This window comes from Nerophis ophidion, linkage group LG18 (assembly GCF_033978795.1).
Source record: "Nerophis ophidion isolate RoL-2023_Sa linkage group LG18, RoL_Noph_v1.0, whole genome shotgun sequence".
NCBI lineage: Eukaryota > Metazoa > Chordata > Actinopteri > Syngnathiformes > Syngnathidae > Nerophis > Nerophis ophidion.
This window is the reverse complement of record NC_084628.1, coordinates 8074871-8096130: the sequence shown is the minus strand read 5'-3', so window position 1 is coordinate 8096130 and position 21260 is coordinate 8074871. Positions and strand designations below refer to the sequence as shown.

At 38.6% G+C, this 21260-nt stretch overlaps 1 protein-coding gene across 4 annotated transcripts in view; it reads left to right on the top strand.

Moving 5' to 3' along the window:
* The window catches only part of mcamb (melanoma cell adhesion molecule b), a 126132-nt gene that overhangs the window by 85831 nt on the left and 19041 nt on the right, over nt 1-21260 (top strand). For 2 of the 4 annotated variants that reach the window (XM_061878665.1, XM_061878666.1), the window contains exons 3-14: nt 4613-4844; nt 4933-5000; nt 6315-6402; nt 6473-6652; nt 6736-6866; nt 10096-10231; nt 10320-10435; nt 14037-14178; nt 14271-14398; nt 17715-17856; nt 18022-18081; nt 20720-20761. In XM_061878665.1, coding sequence (XP_061734649.1) covers nt 4613-4844; nt 4933-5000; nt 6315-6402; nt 6473-6652; nt 6736-6866; nt 10096-10231; nt 10320-10435; nt 14037-14178; nt 14271-14398; nt 17715-17856; nt 18022-18081; nt 20720-20761 — 1465 coding nt within the window. The remainder of the gene's footprint in view (nt 1-4612; nt 4845-4932; nt 5001-6314; nt 6403-6472; nt 6653-6735; nt 6867-10095; nt 10232-10319; nt 10436-14036; nt 14179-14270; nt 14399-17714; nt 17857-18021; nt 18082-20719; nt 20762-21260) is intronic. The other 2 variants (XM_061878667.1, XM_061878668.1) reach the window with 2 other exon arrangements.

The window sequence follows — 21260 nt, the reverse complement described above, 5'->3', positions numbered from 1 at the left end:
TGACGAGTTGAGTTTATACCAAAATGGATACATGGATGATACAGCAGAGGATTGGGAGAATGTCATGTGGTCAGATGAAACCAAAATAGAACTTTTTGGTATAAATTCAACTTGTCGTGTTTGGAGGAAGAAGATTACTGAGTTGCATCCCAAGAACACCACACCTACTGTGAAGCATGGGTGTGGAAACATCATGCTTTAGGGCTGTTTTTCTGCTAAGGGGACAGGACGATTGATACAACGTGTTAAGGAAAGAATGAATGGGGCCATGTATCGTGAGATTTTGAGCCAAAACCTCCTTCCATCAATGAGAGCTTTGAATGGTTGACCAGATACTTATTTTCCACAATAATTTACAAATAAATTCTTTAAAATTCCTACAATGTGAATTCCTGGGGTTTTTCCCCCCACATTCTGTCTCTCACAGTTGAAGTGTACCTATGATGAAAATTACAGACCTCTGTCATCATTTTAAGTGGGAGAACTTGCACAATCGGTGGCTGACTAAATACTTTTTTGGACCACTGTATATGGATTCTTTTGTTTTTACCTTTGGGACTCCCAGGGTCCATAGAGTGTCTCCGTCATTAACATGTTGAAAATAAGTCAAATTATTATTTTAATTTTTTATGTAATGCTTAGAGTAAATCTCTATATCAACTTCAGGTTGATATAAAGTAAAAAAAAAAAAAAAAAGGTTTTATGCCTTTTCAGTCAAAGACCACTTTGTTTTTTATAGTAAAACTGAAATATGCAGTATTTCCCCCATTGCCCAAAACATTTAGAAAGCAATGTTTGATCTGAAGTAATTGGAGCCTTAAAAAGATCAATAAAGCAGGACACCATTGATTTAAATGTATTATTATTTCTGAGTAATCAGTGAAAATATAAATAAAATCCCACTAAATATCTTTGGGATCCAAAAGGTCCCCCACTCATAAAGTGACACATTTTTATTATTATTTGTTTTACTTTCAACACTTAAGTTACGAGATCAATTTTAGATGTATCTGTCGATTTTACGTTTGAACTATTATTTTGTTGGTTTTAGGCTCTTTTGTCAAAGAAAACACTGTTTTTATATGGCAACCACACAATGTATGCACATAATATTTTCCACATAAAACATTATAAAGTGAAATATTTGAAATAATTTGAGCCTTAAATAGGTCAATAATTCATTATATAAAAAAAAAAAACTTTATTTTCTTTTTACCATTGGCAATAAGAGCAAAATAAAGAAAAGACAAAAGAAAAACAAACATGGCAGCTTTGTGTCAACATTGCAACTTTTCCCCGTTAGATTTCACCCCATTCTACTTTTTTTAGGGTTGTTTTATTTATTTTTGCAATAGCATTTCCAGAATGTGTGGTGGGCCACTAAACAATTAGCTGCGGGCCGCACTTTGGACACCGATGATGTAGTTTTAAAAAAACAAAAAAAACACAAAAAAAAAACAGTGTACAGTTTAGATTTTTTTTTTTTTAAAAAAGGGGACAAAGAGTGAGTGCAACTGACAGGCGTCGACATAAGCGGTTGTTTAAATCCCAATATCCATCCATCCATTTTCTACCGCTTATTCCCTTCCGGGGTCGCGGGGGGCGCTGGCGCCTATCTCAGCTACAATCGTGCGGAAGGCGGGGTACACCCTGGACAAGTCGCCACCTCATCGCAGGGCCAACACAGATAGACAGACAACATTCACACACTAGGGCCAATTTAGTGTTGCCAATCAACCTATCCCCAGGTGCATGTCTTTGGAAGTGGGAGGAAGCCGGAGTACCCGGAGGGAACCCACGCATTCACGGGGAGAACATGCAAACTCCACACAGAAAGATCCCGAGCCTGGATTTGAACCCAGGACTGCAGGACCTTCGTATTGTGAGGCAGACGCACTAACCCCTCTGCCACCGTGAAGCCCTAAATCCCAAAACCGCTTCTTCTAAAATTTGCCAGCGACATAAGACAAAATTGAAATAATAAAGGATTTTTGACATAATTTTTCTCCATTTGTGCATATTTTTAGTTTAAATTGACATTTATTATTCTTATCAAATATTCTTATCAGGAATGTTACAACAATTGCATGACGATTCTTAGGATGACAAATCAGTTCAGAATCACTTTTCATTTCAACCAAATTTTGAAGTAAAACCGATTCTAATATAGTTTTATAGATTCTTATATTATCACTATATTATTCGGTATATAAATTATATAAAAAAAAGTTTTTTAAATATGTCCTGATGGGTGCTGGTTAGCGCCTTGCATGGCAGCTCCCGCCATCAGTGTGTGAATGTGTGTGTGAATGGGTAAATGTGGAAGTAGTGTCAAAGCGCTTTGAGTACCTTGTAGGTAGAAAAGCGCTATACAAGTACAACCCATGTATCATTTACTTTTTTTTTTTTTAAATTGATTTTTGAAAGCTTTAAATCGATTTAGATTCGAAATCAATAAGAATTGTGACTCATATGAAAATTGATTATTTTGCACAGCCCTAATGGCTTGACTAGATGGACAAGAAAACTACATACAGTATGCAAATCTCTCTTCCAGTGGTTGACAATCTTTAAATAAATAGGTGCATTTGACTAGTTTTTAAAGGTAGAATCCAGATTATTTTGCACATCATTGAATTTTTGATCACAATTATAATCGGACAAAAACACAGGATGGCAGTGTAACAATATAAATTAAATATTTAAATGATTTCATTATTATTACAAACAATATTTTGAGCAAAATAAAGTCAATAGTGCTAAATATCTAAACTTGGGCAAAAACTATTATTGGCTCTGATTTAAATCCTTTGGTTTTTGCCCTTAAAGTCCTAATGTGTCCAGGGACTTACTTCCTGAGTTTGTAAACAATAACAAAAAAGACGGAAAAATACGATTTTGTGTTAGTAAGAAGTGTAGATCTAATCACAGTAATATTGACCATATACTTATACTATACTGTTGATATTTGTGTCAAACCGCCCACCTTTGTTTACATTTAAGAGCGCTAGCTTATCGGTTAATTGTATCCTCCTAGGGCAGGGGCCATTTGCTGCCCGCAGCTAATCGTTTACCGGCCCGCCACACATTCTGCAAAAATTGCAAAATTGATAGTATTGCAAAAATAAATAAAAAAACATTTAAAAAAAGTGGAATGAGGTGAAATCTAATGAGAAAAAGTGGCAATGTTGACACAAAACTGCCATGCAGGCAGTTTTTTTTAATTTTTGTCTTTGTTTTCGTTTTTTTCCCCCATTGCTCGAAAAAAAAGGACAAAAAAAATCTATGTTATAATGGATTATTACTTAAAAATTATCACTTTAAAATGTTTTATGTGGAAAAAAATAATGCATATGTTGTGTGGTTGCCATATAAAAACATTAAAGTTTTGATAAAAGAGCATAAAACAAACAAAATAATAGTTCAAACTTGAAATCGACAGATATATAGGAAGTTGATCTTGAAATTCAAGTGTTAAAAGTAAAAAAAAAAACAACTAATAAAAATGCATCACTTTATGAGTGGGGAACCTTTCGGATCTCAAATATATTTAGTAGGATTTTATTAAACTTTTCACTGTAATTACTCAAAAATATTAAATAACTATAATCAATGGTGTCCTGCATTATTGATCTTTGAGGGCTTTAATTGCTAAATAAAGGAACTCTCCTGAAGGAATCAATAAAGTACTATCCATCTAAATACTGCATATTTCAGTTTTACTATAAAAAACTAAGTTGTCTTTGACATTAAAGGCATAAAACCTTAATTGTTTTACTTTATATCAACCTCAAGTTGATATAGAGATTTACTGTAAGTACTAAATAAATAAAAAAATAATAATAATTTGACTTTTTTTTAACATTTTAGTGACTGAGACGCTCTATGCTCCACAGGAGCCCTAAGGTGAAGTGAAGTGAATCATATTTATATAGCGCTTTTCTCAAGTGACTCAAAGCGCTTTACATAGTGAAACCCAATATCTAAGTTACATTTAAACCAGTGTGGGTGGCACTGGGAGCAGGTGGGTAAAGTGTCTTGCCCAAGGACACAACGGCAGTAACTAGGATGGCACAAGCGGGAATCGAACCTGCACGGCCACTCTACCAACTATGCTATGGAGCTATGGATTAAAAACAAATCCATATATTTTGTTATAGTTTGAAAATGAAAAATATCAAAATGGCCCCCGCATGGTTAAATTTTTCCGTGTGCGGCCCTCTGTGGAAAAAGTTTGGACACCCCTGTCCTAGGGTGTTTAGTGTAGCATGTCGAGCAATTTCTCATCCTTCAGTAATAATGCTACTTGCAAGAAACAGTTTTTTTGCCGCCATGCAGACAAGGATAAGTGACTCCTTCTGTGGAGGGACGTTAGCCGCTAGTTCGCCACATTGCGTTGAAAACGATGTCGTTAGCTTGTTGCCGTCAAATATGTGTGGCACAGCTTAGAATGTGTCATCCACATGCATTATCGCAATATAACATTATTAAAATCTCTATTAATATGATAAATAGTTTACATTGTGCAACACTATAGTTTGTGATGAGGTCAAGGGTCAATCCAACTTTGAGCTTGTGTATATGTAGAAACCAAGCAGTGTGATTTATGCAGGTGTCGAGGCTAGGTGAGAAGCAGAAGATCTATTATGAGGACGCCACCACGAAGGCAGTGGAGCGAGGCACGCCGTTCACGGACCGCATCACCGTCAACGTCACCGCAGCCACAGGCGAAGTGGTGTTGACCATCGCGGACGTGCAAGTGAGAGACCAGCTGGAGTTCATCTGCCTCATCAAGAGCCTGACTGACGGGGTCGGCGAGGGACGTACCAAGCTCTTAGTGTTTGGTAAGCGACACGATCTTTGCGCCGGTTTGTGACGATTAAAACATTTATTATTCTTACGTTCCTGATGCACTTCTTTAATGTCGCACAGAAAAACCAGACTCCCCGACTATAGAAGGCTTCCAGGAGGGGATCTCCATTTACGATGACTTATCCAAGGTACAAAAAGAGCTTACCAGAAATGCTCCAGTTGTAGCCAGGGCGTATATTCATGTTAAAGGCAATAATTAGGCAGATGTTTGAAAAGCCATTGTACGGTATTTTAATGACAATATTGGGTGCATGAGACTATTGAGAGGAAAACATAGTTATTTTCAAACACACGGCATCAAACGTATAGATGTTTTCTTGAGCTTTCATTTTCTTGCCGATTGAGCCATGGATTGAATCTGCTCTCATGAACGTGTGCCCTTTCTCCAGATATTTTATCACAATCTCAGGTGGGCCCCATTCTGCGTTTGCACATTGGGCAAGAGCCGTGTACAGCGTCCAGTTTTTATTTTGACCTCCACAGTTATCTGCCCAAAAGAGTATGCAAGGGGAAGAATCAAGAACAATACATTTAATGAAGGTGCTTGCAACCTCCTGGGCCAATCTTCCAAATATCCCCTCGTGCCATAATATCACATAATCAGGTTGTGTTCGTGCAAATGTCTCATTAAAGACATTAAGGCGACTGACAAAGAAGCTCCGATTGGTCCCTTGAGATACTAGGTTTTTCTGTTGTATCTACGCGGTTATGTGGTAGTTGCTAGGTCCTGCCATGCTTACTTACGGAACAAATTACAATATCGCATACACTAATGTAAAGCATATCACCTAGGAACTCCAAAATTATTATCAGCTCAGTTTTGACCTTTGGACGGGAGAATTGTCTTTTGTATCCCTAACCAAACGACATGCATTTAAAGTTTCTATCCATCCATCCATTTTCTACCGCTTATTCCCTTTCGGGCTCGCGGGGGGGCGCTGGCGCCTATCTCAGCTACAATCGGGCGGAAGGCGGGGTACACCCTGGACAAGTCGCCACCTCATCGCAGATGACAGACAACATTCACACTCACATTCACACACTAGGGCCAATTTAGTGTTGCCAATCAACCTATCCCCAGGTGCATGTCTTTAGAAGTGGGAGGAAGCTGGAGTACCTGGAGGGAACGCACGCACTCACGGGGAGAACATGCAAACTCCACACAGAAAGATCCCGAGCCTGGATTTGAACCCCGGACTGCAGGACCTTCGTATTGTGAGGCAGACGCACTAACCCCTTTTCCACCGTGAAGCCCTTAAAGTTTCTATATACAAGAAAATTGTTGGTGTACTTTGGGGGAATGTCTTCCTAAAAATAGTTATACTACTACACTAAACTGCACTACAAAAAAACAAATTAAAACTACAATAATCAATAGATTAATCAATTCAAGAAATACTAGTTAAAATTGCTCAAATATTTATACAAATGTTCTTTTCCAGATTGGCATATGCGAGGTAAAAAATGGCTTCCCCAAGCCAAACATCACGTGGTACCGAAACAACGCTCCACTAAGAGGAGCCGATGACGGTGAGAAAAACCAAAACCGCGTCACATGTTCCACGTGCCGTCTCTTATTGTACGTTTGTGTGCGGCCCAGTGATGAAGGTGGTGCCCAGCATCACCACTGAGTCCAGCGGTCTGTTCTCGGTGAGGAGCGAGCTGAGCATGAAGGTGACCAAGGAGGACAAAAATGCTCACTTCTACTGCGAGGTCACCTACCTTGTCCCAGGAGGGACCAGAATGACCGAGACCAACACCATTAACATCACCGTCTACTGTGAGACACACACACACACACCTTTCATCTAGCGTCTATTCTAATACAGATATTAAGCCTTCATCTCATCATTGTCATTTCAGACCCGTCCACTGCAGTCCAAGTGTGGGTGCAGTCACCAAAGGGCAAAATTAAGGAGGGGGACTCCATTGAGTTGCGTTGCCAAGGCGACGGGAATATGCCTTCTTCAATATTCACCATCAAGCACCAAGGAGTAAGGCTCGTTTACATACTTACTAACAATTTCTTACCATGCCGAGTTATTACGCCGTTTTGCTGATACGATTTATTTTGGTAAAATCAGCTATGACATCTCACGGTATCTGTGTAAGTGAAACAAAATAATTTTATATAAAATAATATTATTATGTTGTTAAACATCTGCAATCATTATAAATAAATAAAAATAAACAAGAGTTATTCAGCAGCTTTGAGACTCTTATTGAAATGGGATGGAATGGGAATTTTATCAAACTGTAGTATTATATGGAATACAATTTTTTGATATTTTTCATTGTAATTAAACTAGTTATTTTAATATTAAAATGTATCTTTCATACACATTACTTAATATGATGTTTTAAAATGTAAAAATACTTAAGCTCCACATGTCAAAATTCTCAAATTAAAATGTAATTCAAATTTAAAATAAATACACGTAATAACAACTAAATTAAAAACGTATTTATTTTAAAGTATTTAGAAATCATTGATGTCAGTCATTGTGCTAGAAATTGAAAACAGGGAGTGAACATATGTGTAAGTAACTGCTATGAAGTAAAAAAGGGGTAAGGGGTAAATAAATTTAGCTTTTTCCTACTCTTTTTCAGGCATCTTGTAAAGAGTAATGGAAAATATGTGATGTCCATCCATCATCCATCATCTTCCGCTTATCCGAGGTCGGGTCGCGGGGGCAACAGCCTAAGCAGGGAAACCCAGACTTCCCTCTCCCCAGCCACTTCGTCTAGCTCTTCCCGGGGGATCCCGAGGCGTTCCCAGGCCAGCCGGGAGACATAGTCTTCCCAACGTGTCCTGGGTCTTCCCCGGGGCCTCCTACCGGTTGGACGTGCCCTAAACACCTCCCTAGGGAGGCGTTCGGGTGGCATCCTGACCAGATGCCCGAACCACCTCATCTGGCTCCTCTCGATGTGAAGGAGCAGCGGCTTTACTTTGAGTTCCTCCCGGATGGCAGAGCTTCTCACCCTATCTCTAAGGGAGAGCCCCGCCACACGGCGGAGGAAACTCATTTCGTACCCGTGATCTTATCCTTTCGGTCATGACCCAAAGCTCATGACCATAGGTGAGGATGGGAATGTAGATCGACCGGTAAATTGAGAGCTTTGCCTTCCGGCTCAGCTCCTTCTTCACCACAACGGATCGGTACAACGTCCGCATTACTGAAGACGCCGCACCGATCCGCCTGTCGATCTCACGATCCACTCTTCCCTCACTCGTGAACAAGACTCCTAGGTACTTGAACTCCTCCACTTGGGGCAGGGTCTCCTCCCCAACCCGGAATCCCATTTAATATGTGATGTATCATGTTAAAACTGCAAACATGTTCGAAATAGTTTATAGTAATTTGAGCATATTTAAGTATAAAATAACGAAATAAACTGCAAATATCAATAGCTCAGTAGTATTGACCACTAGATGAGACCAATCCAATTATACGCTCCTTTCTGTATCGTGGCCACTGATTGGCTCAGCCTCAGTCAGCATTACTGCATTGGATTAAAAGAGTGTAAAGGTGACTAAAGGGTGTCATGTCTTGAGGGCTCTCATGATGTTGAAAAGATTTAGAAGGTCATAAACATATTTTTTATGCTCTGGCTATGAGAATCCTTAATCTAGAAATAATGATTCCTACTTCGCGGAAACGTTTTGGTTGCGGTCATGCCTGGAGCCAATTAACAGTAGTAAACGAGGGATGAATGTTTACTGGATTATACTGTGCCTATATAACAGATAATCCGCAAGTAATCTATTTATTTTCCTCTCATCTTTTACGAATAGGCTGCAGAGTAAAACTTTTTTCACATATCTAATGGTGTTAAGTACTGCCTTTGTATTTTACATTTGCAAATATATGAATTGATTAAATTCAGAAGACTTTGTAGTTTATTGGCAGACTTTGACCGACGTCTGTCCATCAGAAATTGCTCATTGTTTCTAACCATCTGTTTAAAATATATTGTTTTATTTTTTGAAGTTTATTAAATCAGTCATCTCAAATGTCAAAAAGACAACGTAATAAAATGGTTGTTTAGCCCCTCTGAGATTTATATTATATAAACAACTGTACTTAAAGGCCTACTGAAAGCCACTACTACCGACCACGCAGTCTGATAGTTTATATATCAATGATGAAATATTAACATTGCAACACATGCCAATACGGCCGGTTTAGTTTACTAAATTACAATTTTATATTTCCCGTGGAGTTTCTTGTTGAAAACGTCGCGGAATGATGACGTCCGGGTTGAGGGGACATATTAACGCAGCTCCATTTGCGGCTAAAAGTCGTCTCTTTTCATCGCGCAATTAAACAGTATTCTGGACATCTGTGTTGCTGAATCTTTTGCAATTTGTTCAAATAATAATGGAGAAGTCAAAGTAGAAAGATGGAGGTGGGAAGCTTTAGCCTTCAGCCACACAAACATAGTGTTTCCTTGTTTAAAATTCCCGGAGGTGAAGCTTTACTATGGATCAGAGCGGTCAAGCGAACATGGTTCCCGACTACTTGTCAACCGGCAAATTTCGGTGAGAAAATTGTGGTAAAAAGTCGCCTCTTACCGGAGATTAGCTGAGCTTGCGCCGTCCATGCAGTTGCTGTCGACTTCCCTCAGAGACTTCCGTCAAGACACACCCCTCCGACTATCAGGTACTATTTAATCTCACTAAAACACTAGCAACACAATAGAAAGATAAGGGATTTCCCAGAATTATCCTAGTAAATGTGTCTAAAAACATCTGATTCCGTCACAATGCAATCGCCTTTTTTTTTTTTGTACTTTTTTTTTTTTTCTAGTCCTTTGCTATCAATATCATCATCCACGAATCTTTCATCCTCGCTCAAACTAATGGGGAAATTGTCGTTTTCTCAGTCCGAATAGCTCTTGCCGCTGGAGGCTCCCATTATAAACAATGTGAGGACGTGAGGAGCCCTCACCCTTGTGACGTCATCGTCTGCGACTTCCGGTAAAGGCAAGGCTTTTTTATCAGCCCCAAAATTTGCGAACTTTATCGTCGATGTTCTCTACTAAATCCTTTCAGCAAAAATATGGCAATATTGCGAAATGATCAAGTATGACACATAGAATGGACCTGCTATCCCCGTTTGAATAAGAAAATCTCATTTCAGTAGGCCTTCAATATTGTGTGCTTAATAAATTAACCACTAAATACAGGAAGTACTCTAATGACCTTTGTACCTTTCCTAGGAGGAATACCCGCTGGAATCTAACACGTATGTGATAGCAAACGTGACGCGTCTCAACAGTGGCGACTACGAGTGCGTCTCTTTGGACACAGACACGTACGAGGAGCTCTCGGGGACGACCAGCATCTTTGTTGACTGTACGCCTGCTCCACACATTCCTGTATGTGACCTGAACGTTCCTATCAACACAATTGTAACGCTCTTGGTTGAACATGTCTGCCGCAGACCTGGACCCTGCCGTGGTGGCGCCCGCGGGCCCCGTGGAGATAGATCATGGGGAGGAGCTGACGGCCACCTGCAATGCCTTGTCTTCCCTGCTGACAAACACGGCCTGGTTCAAGGTCCTGCATTCGCACAATTGTCCACAAATGTCTTTTTCAGACGAGTAATAACATAAAAGGAGGACTAGGGGAGGACAAATTTGGACAAAATCAAATAAATACATAAATCTTTAAATAACTTACTTAAATGTGCATAGTTATTTATAATTGGGGTTAAATACATACAAGTGTTATTCAACATATCATTGATTTATTTATTGTAAAAGTACTTTTATTTAATAATTTAATTTTAATACATAATTTTAATATTTAATTATTTATTAATTTCATTATTTCATGATATAATTAACTATTAAATCATGAAATTATTGAGTTCCCTTATTTTATGTTTATTTAACTATTTGTTGTTTTAGTTGATTATTTCATTACATTATTGATTATATTATTATTTTTATTATTGATTATTACCGTGCCCCAAGTGGAGGAGTTCAAGTACCTAGGCGTCTTGTTCACGAGTGAGGGAAGAGTGGATCGTGAGATCGACAGGCGGATCGGTGCGGCGTCTTCAGTAATGCGGACGTTGTATCGATCCGTTGTGGTGAAGAAGGAGCTTAGCCGGAAGGCAAAGCTCTCAATTTACCGGTCGAACTACGTTCCCATCCTCACCTATGGTCATGAGCTTTGGGTCAAGACCGAAAGGATAAGATCAAGGGTACAAGTGGCCGAAATGAGTTTCCTCCGCCGTGTGGCGGGGCTCTCCCTTAGAGATAGGGTGAGAAGCTCTGCCATCCGGGAGGAACTCAAAGTAAAGCCGCTGCTCCTCCACATCGAGAGGAGCCAGATGATGTGGCTCAGGCATCTGGTCAGGATGCCACCCGAACGCCTCCCTAGGGAGGTGTTTAGGGCACGTCCAACCGGTAGGAGGCCACGGGTGAGACCCAGGACACGTTGGGAAGACTATGTCTCCCGGCTGGCCTGGGAACGCCTCGGGATCCCCGGGAAGAGCTAGACAAAGTGGCTGTGGAGAGGGAAGTCTGGGCTTCCCTGCTTAGGCTGCTGCCCCCGCAACCCGACCTCGGATAAGCGGAAGATGATGGATGGATGATGGATGGATTATTGAATAAGTTCACGATTTGATTTATTTCACAATTTAATGTATTATTTCATGATTAAGTGATGTATTTTATTATTTTATGATTTAACTTTTTCACAATTTAATGCATTATTTCATGATTAAATGATGTATTTAATTATTTTATTATTTAATTAATTATTTAACAATTTAAATTTGTATTTCTTGATTTATTTTAGTTATTTCATGAAACCTGTAAATCAGGTTTCATAAATTCATTTTATGTGTCAAACTCCCCCATCAACGTTAAATCTGGTCCAATAATTGCTTTGGTCTGAAGGCTTGAACTTTTTGGAAGTCTAAGTAGGCTAGGAAGGATATACATTTCTGTGAGTTGGTGGTAGATATTTTAGACCTTGCAAATTATGTGGAAGTACTTGATTTCATTTTAATTGAAAGTGGTAACCAATCAGGTGTTAGGATCTGCCCACTGACTTTGAAGGTTGACTTTGACAAATAGAACTAATTCATAAGGTGCTGACACACATGTTCAATAAAAACATGAAAAAACTAATCATTTATCAAATAATTAAATAATTAAACCAATAATTACCTAAAAGGTGAAATACTCAATTTAATTATTTAAATGTAATTTAAAATTACATCAATTTACATATGTATTAACACATTTACGGTATATATGTAATTAGAATTATAAATAATAACAGATTTAAGTAATTATTTTAAAATGTTGTTCTTTATTCATCTAATTTTGTCCCATTAGACCGTTGATATATCTAGACGGTTTAGCTTGGTTGGTTGAGCGGCCGTGCCAGCAACTTGAGGGTTGCAGGTTTGATTCCCGCTCCCGCCATCCTAGTCAATGCCGTTGTGTCCTTGGGCAAGACACTTTACCCACCTGCTCCCAGTGCCACCCACACTGGTTTAAATGTAACTGAGATATTGGGTTTCACTATGTAAAGCGCTTTGAGTCACTAGAGAAAAGCGCTATATAAATATAATTCACTAATTCGCTTCACTAGACTTTTATCAATAAGCTTGTCCTATGTTTTTGAGCCAACGCTGCATCCACACCTAGTTTACGATAGCAGACTGGTGAAAAAAAGCTTGATGTGACTGCAGTCAAAAGTCTTAGTTCTTTATTTCAAACACTCTTCTATTTCTATCTAATATATATATTTTGATACACTATTTTAACTATACAATAAATTATATTTTTGGGGGGTTTGAGTTCGGTGTTTATTTTTTCCCGTTGTTTGTTAGTTTTTATATTATTTTAACAATACGCCAGTTTTAGTATGATTGCATATATTGTTGAAACTATTGTCTATACATATTTCATTGATGTATTTTGTTGAACAGTAAACCCTTTTTTTCGCTGTTAATTGCTTTTTAATTGTGAAATGGGAATTACCGAATTTTTGGGAATATTAGTCGCTCCGTAGTATAAGTCGCACCTGCCGGAAATGCATCATAAAGAAGGAAATAAACATATATAAGTCGCACTGGAGTATAAGTCGCATTTTTAGGGGAAATTTATTTGATAAAACCCAACACCAAGAATAGACATTGGAAAGGCAATTTAAAATAAATAAAGAATAGTGAACAGGCTGAATAAGTGTACGTTATATGACGCATAAATAACCAACTGAAAAGGTGCCTGGTATGTTAACATAACATATTATGGTAAGAGTCATTTAAATAACTATAACATATAGAACATGTTATACGTTTACCAAACAATCTGTCACTCCTGATTGCTAAATCAGATGAAATCTTATACGTCTAGTCTCTTACGTGATTGAGCTAAATACTGTAATACTATTTGATATTTTACAGTAATGTGTTAATAATTTCACACATAAATCGCTCCTGAATATAAGTCGCACCCTAGGTCAAAATATGAAAAAAACTGCGACTTATAGTCCGAAAAATACAGTATTCATTCTAAATTAAAGATTTTTAAATGGCTAGCGCATAAATACCTGTTTACCACCTTCTAAATATTTTTTTAAACATCACGAGAGCCCTCTAAACATGAAATAACACCATTTAGTCACCTTTACACTCTTTTAATCCAACATAGTAATGAGGGGGAGGGGGTGTGGCTCGGATGGTTCGTTCAAAGCGCTTTGAGTACCTTGAAGGTAGAAAAGCGCTATACAAGTATTTACCATATAATGCTACCTGAGGCTCAGCCAATCAGTGGCCACAATACTGAACAGTGAGCTGATTGGTTTGGTCTCATCGAGAGGCCAATACCAGTCTCGTATTAATATTTGTAGTTAATTTAAAATACTTAAAAAAAGCTTAAATTAGACCCGCACCTCCCAAAAAACCTGCATTACAGTCAACCTGCCTATTCAGAGCATGACGTGGCGAGGGACGGCTGTACTGTACTTGTTTATTTATGCATGTCATTTTCACTATATATTTTACTATCATTGTTAAATACTTTGTTAGAACTATTATTTTATTAATCTATTTCATTTATGGATTATTTTATTAGTGTTTAAATATTTGTATTCACAAACAAAAATATTCAACCCTCTTTGTTGTGTTTTTCAGGACGGCCAACACGTGTCAATGGGCCACCACCTGATAGTGAAGGACGTCACCTTTGATACAGCAGGGACGTATCAATGCGTGGTAACTGTTCCGGAAATCGATGGCTTGGAAACTATGGGGACGCTCGGCGTTAACGTGAACGGTATGTCTGATCCCGATACAGAAATACATACAGTATCATCATTTCATTGGGGTTTGAGCTTTGTTTTGTTTTTCTATTATTTTTCTGTTCAGGCCCACCGGAGATCGTACCACCAAAAAGTACTGATATCGAGGAGAGTTTTGACAGTACGGTGGACCTGACCTGCCATGTCAGAGGTTTCCCTGCTCCCACCATTGTTTGGACCACCCTTGATGGAAAGGTATTGCACTAGGAATGCATTGGAATTACATATAAATCAGTAATGTCCCAATTCCATATTAATATCGAATATCAGTCCGCTATCAGAAAAAAAAACAGGAATTGGATATCGGCTTGCATCCAAAATGTCCGATACAAGCAGTCCTGTAGCATGTTTACTTAGTTAACCTCTAAATGTCCTCCAATAAGGATGTTCTTGTATTTTAGTGAAGTAGCTATGTTACTAGGAGCCAGCAACTACATAACAGCACACAAGCTAGACATATGTAAAAAGTGTCCTTAATTATATAATGTTGTCCAAAACATCACATTTGTCAATATAATATTATTATAGTTGCATATTACTTTCAGGTACAAAGTCTCCAACGTAGAAACTTATTAAAAGGTAACCAGTAACAAATGTGTCCACATCATTCAACTTACGTGACGTGAATTATATTTATATAGCGCTTTTCTCTAGTGACTCAAAGCGCTTTACATAGTGAAACCCAATATCTAAATTACATTTAAACCAGTGTGGGTGGCGCTGGGAGCACGTGGGTAAAGTGTCTTGCCCAAGGACACAACGGCAGTGACTAGGATGGCAGAAGCGGGAATCGCCTTTAATTTCATGAATTATTCTGACCATTAGGTGTCGCAAAAATTCAAAAGTATTAATCTATCATAAGGTTTTGTTTTTTTATACCTACCATTGTTATCTTGGTAATTTTACTTGTTCAAAACTTTTCCAACATTCCACACTACAAAATAATATTAGTATGTAGTGTTATGGCACAAGGTTAGTGTTTTCCATGCCAAGCATTGTTCTATCCCATCCATCCATTTTCTACCGCTTACTCCCTTTCGGGGTTGCGGGGGGCGCTGGCGCCTATCTCAGCTACAATCGGGCGGAAGGCGGGGTACACCCTGGACAAGTCGCCACCTCATCGCAGGGCCAACACAGATAGACAGACAACATTCACACACTAGGGCCAATTTAGTGTTGCCAATCAACCTATCCCCAGGTGCATGTCTTTGGAAGTGGGAGGAAGCCGGAGTACCCGGAGGGAACCCACGTATTCACGGGGAGAACATGCCAACTCCACACAGAAAGATCCCGAGCCTGGATTTGAACCCAGGACTGCAGGACCTTCGTATTGTGAGGCAGACGCACTAACCCCTCTGCCACCGTGAAGCCCGCACACAAGCTAGACATATGTAAAAAGTGTCCTTAATTATATAATGTTGTCCAAAACATCACATTTGTCAATATAATATTATTATAGTTGCATATTACTTTCAGGTACAAAGTCTCCAACGTAGAAACTTATTAAAAGGTAACCAGTAACAAATGTGTCCACATCATTCAACTTACTGTGCCATGCCTTTAATTTCATGAATTATTCTGACCATTAGGTGTCGCAAAAATTCAAAAGTATTAATCCATCATAAGGTTTTGTTTTTTTATACCTACCATTGTTATCTTGGTAATTTTACTTGTTCAAAACTTTTCCAACATTCCATACTACAAAATAATATAAGTATGTAGTGTTATGGCACAAGGTTAGTGTTTTCCATGCCATGCATTGTTCTATGTTTGACTAATTAGACCTGATTAAACATGTTCTAACATCCCACTAAACAAAATAATACAAGTTTGTACTATGATTCCTGCTATCATATTGGATTAATATTGCTGTCAGCCAACACTCAAGGCTCTAATATCGGTATCGTATCGGAAGTGAAAAAATTATATCGGAGCACCCCAAGTATATATATATTAGGGCTGCGAATCTTTGGGTGTCCCACGATTCGATTCAATATCGATTCTTGGGGTCACGATTCGATTATATATCGCTTTTTGCGATTCAACGCGATTCTCAATTCAAAAACGATAATTTTCCGATTCAAAACAATTCTGTATTCATTCAATACATAGGATTTCAGCAGGATCTACCCCAGTGTGCTGACATGCTAGCAGAGTAGTCATTTTTTTTAAACAGCTTTTATAATTGTAAAGGACAATGTTTTATCAGCTGATTACAATAATGTAAATTTGTTTTAACTATTAAACGAACCAAAAATATGACTTATTCTATCTTTGTGAAAACATTGGACACAGTGTGTTGTCAAGCTTATGAGATGCGATGCAAGTGTAAGCCACTGTGACATCCATCCATCCATCCATTTTCTACCGCTTATTCCCTTTCGGGGTCGCGGGGGGCGCTGGCGCCTATCTCAGCTACAATCGGGCGGAAGGCGGGGTACACCCTGGACAAGTCGCCAAACAGATAGACAGACAACATTCACACTCACATTCGCACACTAGGGCCAATTTAGTGTTGCCAATCAACCTATCCCCAGGTGCATGTCTTTGGAAGTGGGAGGAAGCCGGAGTACCCGGAGGGAACCCACGCATTCACGGGGAGAACATGCAAACTGTGACACTATTGTTCTTTTTATTATTATAAATGTCTAATGATAATGTCAATGAGGGATTTTTAATCACTGTTATGCTGAAATTATAACTAATATTGATACTGTTGTTGATAATATACATTTTTGTTTCACTACTTTTGGTTTGTTCTGTGTCGTGTTTGTGTCTCCTCTCAATTGCTCTGTTTATTGCAGTTCTGAGTGTTGCTGGGTCAGGTTTGGTTTTGGAATTGGATTGCATTGTTATGGTGTTGCTGTGTATTGTTTTGTTGGATTGATTATATATATCAAATCTATTCAATTAACGGTTAAGTCTCTGAGAGTAGTGGTATACACTAGGGATGTTTTGTTTTATGCCACCAACTCATCATCCATGAGTGGGATCGGCCGATACCAATTACATGTCATAACTGTAGATTTTATTAATGGGAAGTGCCATTGACAGTTTAACAATATCAACACAATATTCAAACTAGTTCATTATTCTCTTCCTTTGTGTGTAACATGTTAAACATCCTCCAGTGATAATGGTACGTGATAAAGATACTAAAAAAACAAATAAATTATTATTATTTTTTTCATAATTGAGGTGATTTATATTAGCTTCCCAGAGTGACTCCACACAATTAGCCTATTAATCACCCTAATAATTAGCAGCTGAGCGACTAAAAATAAATAGTGTCGGCCAGTGTCAGCAATAAAACGCATTAACGATGACGGAAAAACCTATCATGACGATCATGTAATTTTTCAGGACAATCGGCCGATACCGATTGGCACATCCCTAGTCTAAATGCCATCCATCCATTTTCTACCGCTTATTCCCTTTTTGGGGTCGAAATGATATGTTGAAATCTGATGACATTATGAACATGGAACTTCCGTCTGTGTTGCTGCACCAGGTCTTGGAGACCACGTCCGAAGTAGAGCTGGAGGACGGCATCATCAGCGTGGCGAGCGTGGCGGTGACATCCGACCTCACGGCCTTCTGCAACGCCTCCAACCAGTATGGCGCTGACGCTGTCGCCTTCAAAATCAAAGCTAGTGAGTTCCTGCTCGAGTTTGCCAACCCTGCCTCCACTCTTTTGTTTCGTGTCACGTCTAATTATTGTGTTTAAAGCGCTTCGCCACGTGTCGTCCTCCTCGTCGTTATGTGTGTTAACATACTGTAATGTCCCCTCCATGTGTGTGCCTCTTACCTTTTTTCAGTCGTACACACCACAGCAGCAGCCACCACCGTACGCACAAGCACTATTTCCTCTAGCACAGGTAAGAAGACAGCCAGCAGCTCTATATTTACCCGCCTCGCACTGCACAGCTGCAACACACAAATGGCCACTAGAGGGTGCAATATGCCTGCTCAGATGCTTGGTATTCATGATTGATATTATTGCTAGGGATGGGCATTCAACTTCATTTTCATTTATCATTTTTTAAATATGTTTTTCTCTGACAGCATGTTCTTCCACTCTACATCACAAACTAAACAACAGTGCCTCTGCTGGTTGCAGCCAAGTAGTGCGCTCAACTCCACACAAGTTATTAGTTTAATATTCACTGTGCCAATTATGGTTTACCTAACTGCTTTTGGGTTGGGTTTTACAACAGTTGTGAGAAAGAAGCAACAGCGCCTCTGCTGTTTGCAGCCGAGTATTGCACTCCGGCACCCTCAACCCTTACATAATTGATTATTTTTGATGAAAAATCAATCAGTTACAATGCCCATCCCTAACATATATAAAAATTTGAACAATAAAGTTTCATAAAATTGAAACTTGTTTCACATACTATACATTTTTTTTTTAGAAAAATTTAACTTTTTTTCTTGTATTCCGTAAAAAAAGTTTTGAGGAAAAAGTTATTCTTTTTAAAAATACATTCTGCCAAAAAATATTACGTAATATACTATAGTTATATCATATTATAGTGTTATTCTATCGTGACTTTTCCTCACAATAATAATGTCATTGTGGTAAAACCATGACTTTCCTGTCAGAGTTTGTTTGTGACGAACCCCAAGATGCAGAGAAGGAGGCAGGCAATGAGTAGGAAAACATGATTTCCTTTAAAAATACTAAAACAAGAACAAACCAAAGAGGTACAACAAATAGCATGCACTAGGCGGATAACAAACAAAGGGAGCTAGCATGGGAACTAGAAAATAAACAGAGTTTAGCATGGAAGCTAGCAAAAACAAAAAGGCCTAGCATGGAAGCTAGCAGGTATCGAGCAGGACACAGAAGTCGTACATGTAATATGAAAACAAACTTGGAAGCAGGGAACAAAGGCAGTAAGCTAAAAACCGCAATCAAGCATAGCTTACCGCAACGCTGCATTGACAAGACATGATACGACAGGTAGCAACGACAAGAAGTGACAATACAATCCATGACAATAATCCAGCACTGACTGGATGGGAAGACAGGTCTAAATAGCAGCGGGCTGATTGACACCAGGTGTGGCCAGGTGCCAATCAGCCGCAGTTGAGGGGAAAACAGCGCACAGGGAAAAAAACAGGAAACAGACAAAATAAGAGCGCTGACAGGAACTAAAAACAGGAAATACCAAACACACAGAGGAAAAACTAAAACACAAACAAACTGTCAGTGGCAAGCCTGAAATTTCCCTTAATATTGCAAATTGTATTTTTGAAAAATGTAACCTTTTTCTTGTATTAAAAATGTTCTTTGAAAAAAATGACAACCTTTTTACATTACATTACAACTTTATACTGGTAATATTATGAATAATTCTTAGAAAATAACTTTACAAACATATTGTACTATTATGACTTTATTTTTTACAATAGTGTGACTTTTTCTTGCAGTATTAGTATTGTTCTACTGTTATATGTGTGGTATTACAAGTTTATTCTTAAACAATTACAACCTTTTATCTTACAATTTAGATTTTTTTCTTGTCATAATATGACTTTGTATGTATATTGTGACTTTTTCACAAAATATTAGTATTATTGGGAACTCTCTTTTAATATTGCAATTTTATTCCTGAAAGAGTTATGACCTTATCTCAATATTACAACTGTAAATTACTAAGATAAATTAAATACATTCTTTACATTACGACTTCATTATTTTACCATTTTTATGTTGGAATATGTTTACTTTTTCTACATTCACGTAAAATTCAGAATTTTACTTGTAACACGGTTCATTTGTTAAAAAAAAGTTTTTGTAAAATATCTTAATCATAAAACTTTATTCTCAAACTTGATGCTTTTTTATTATTACTTCAATCTCGAAATGTTAGTTTAATTCTCTGGAAAAATATGTATTTTTTTCCTTCCATATTCCATCTTTATCCTCAAAAACTGGAAACTTCTTGTAATAATACCACCCCGTTACCTTTAGGAATATTATTTTCGGAAGGCATCAATTCTGCATGAGTGTGTCTCAACTTCCCATCGCTGACATCAAGTTCTTCTTTACATCACTAATTAGTTGAGACAGCGCCTCTGCTGACTGCAGCAAAGCAGTGCACTCAATTCCACACAGATGTTAATTATGCCTATTGTGGTGTACCTTTAAGTACATGGTTAATGGTTTGCATGGCAAAGCTGTAAAGTACGAATATGTAGAGATTAGCATGATGTCATGCAGACGGAGGCTGTATAGTTACAGTGTACATGCCTCAGTGTGACTGTAAGGAAGCAGCTGATGCTTAAACGCGCGCGTTCACGTCTGCTGACTCCCATTAGTGGATCTTTCTGCTGCTTCCTCCCTTTCTCTGTCTTGTCGTTTGTCAGAGCAAAACATTTCTCTGAGGAAGAATGTTGTTTCTTGCCAAGCGATTCCACAGGGCGGCTGTGCTACTATCACCGTCTTGTATCGTTTGTGCGTGTGTTATTTCTTGTCTCACACTGATAATTGTGCTCATGTGGTTTTAGTCCAAACGGCAACAGCTATCCCACCTAAGAGAATCAGGAAAGGTTTGTAAAGAGTCAACTTCCTGCTCTCTCTCTCTCCCCTGATGAATGACCAGCACCATTCCCAGCACCTTCTCCAATGCATGCACATCAGCACACTTCACCCATACTTGCCAACCCTCCCGGATTTTCCGGGAGACTCCCGAAATTCAGCGCCTCTCCCGAAAACCTCCCAGGATAAATTTTCTCCTAAAAATCTCCCGAAATTCAGGCGGAGCTGGAGGCCACGCCCCCTCCAGCTCCATGCAGACCGCTTTCCCACAATATAAACAGCGTGTCTGCCCAATGACGTTATAAATGTAGAATGATCGAGGGCGAATTCTTGGTTTCTTAATTTGTTTCATTTTTAGGCAGTTTCATTAATGTCCTCCCAGCGCGGTAACAACACATAACAACAGCAGTCACGTTTTTGTCTACCGTAAAGAGCAATGTTGTGACACTCTTAAACAGGACAATACTGCCATCTACTGTGCATGCATATGTGCCAATAACATTTACGGCT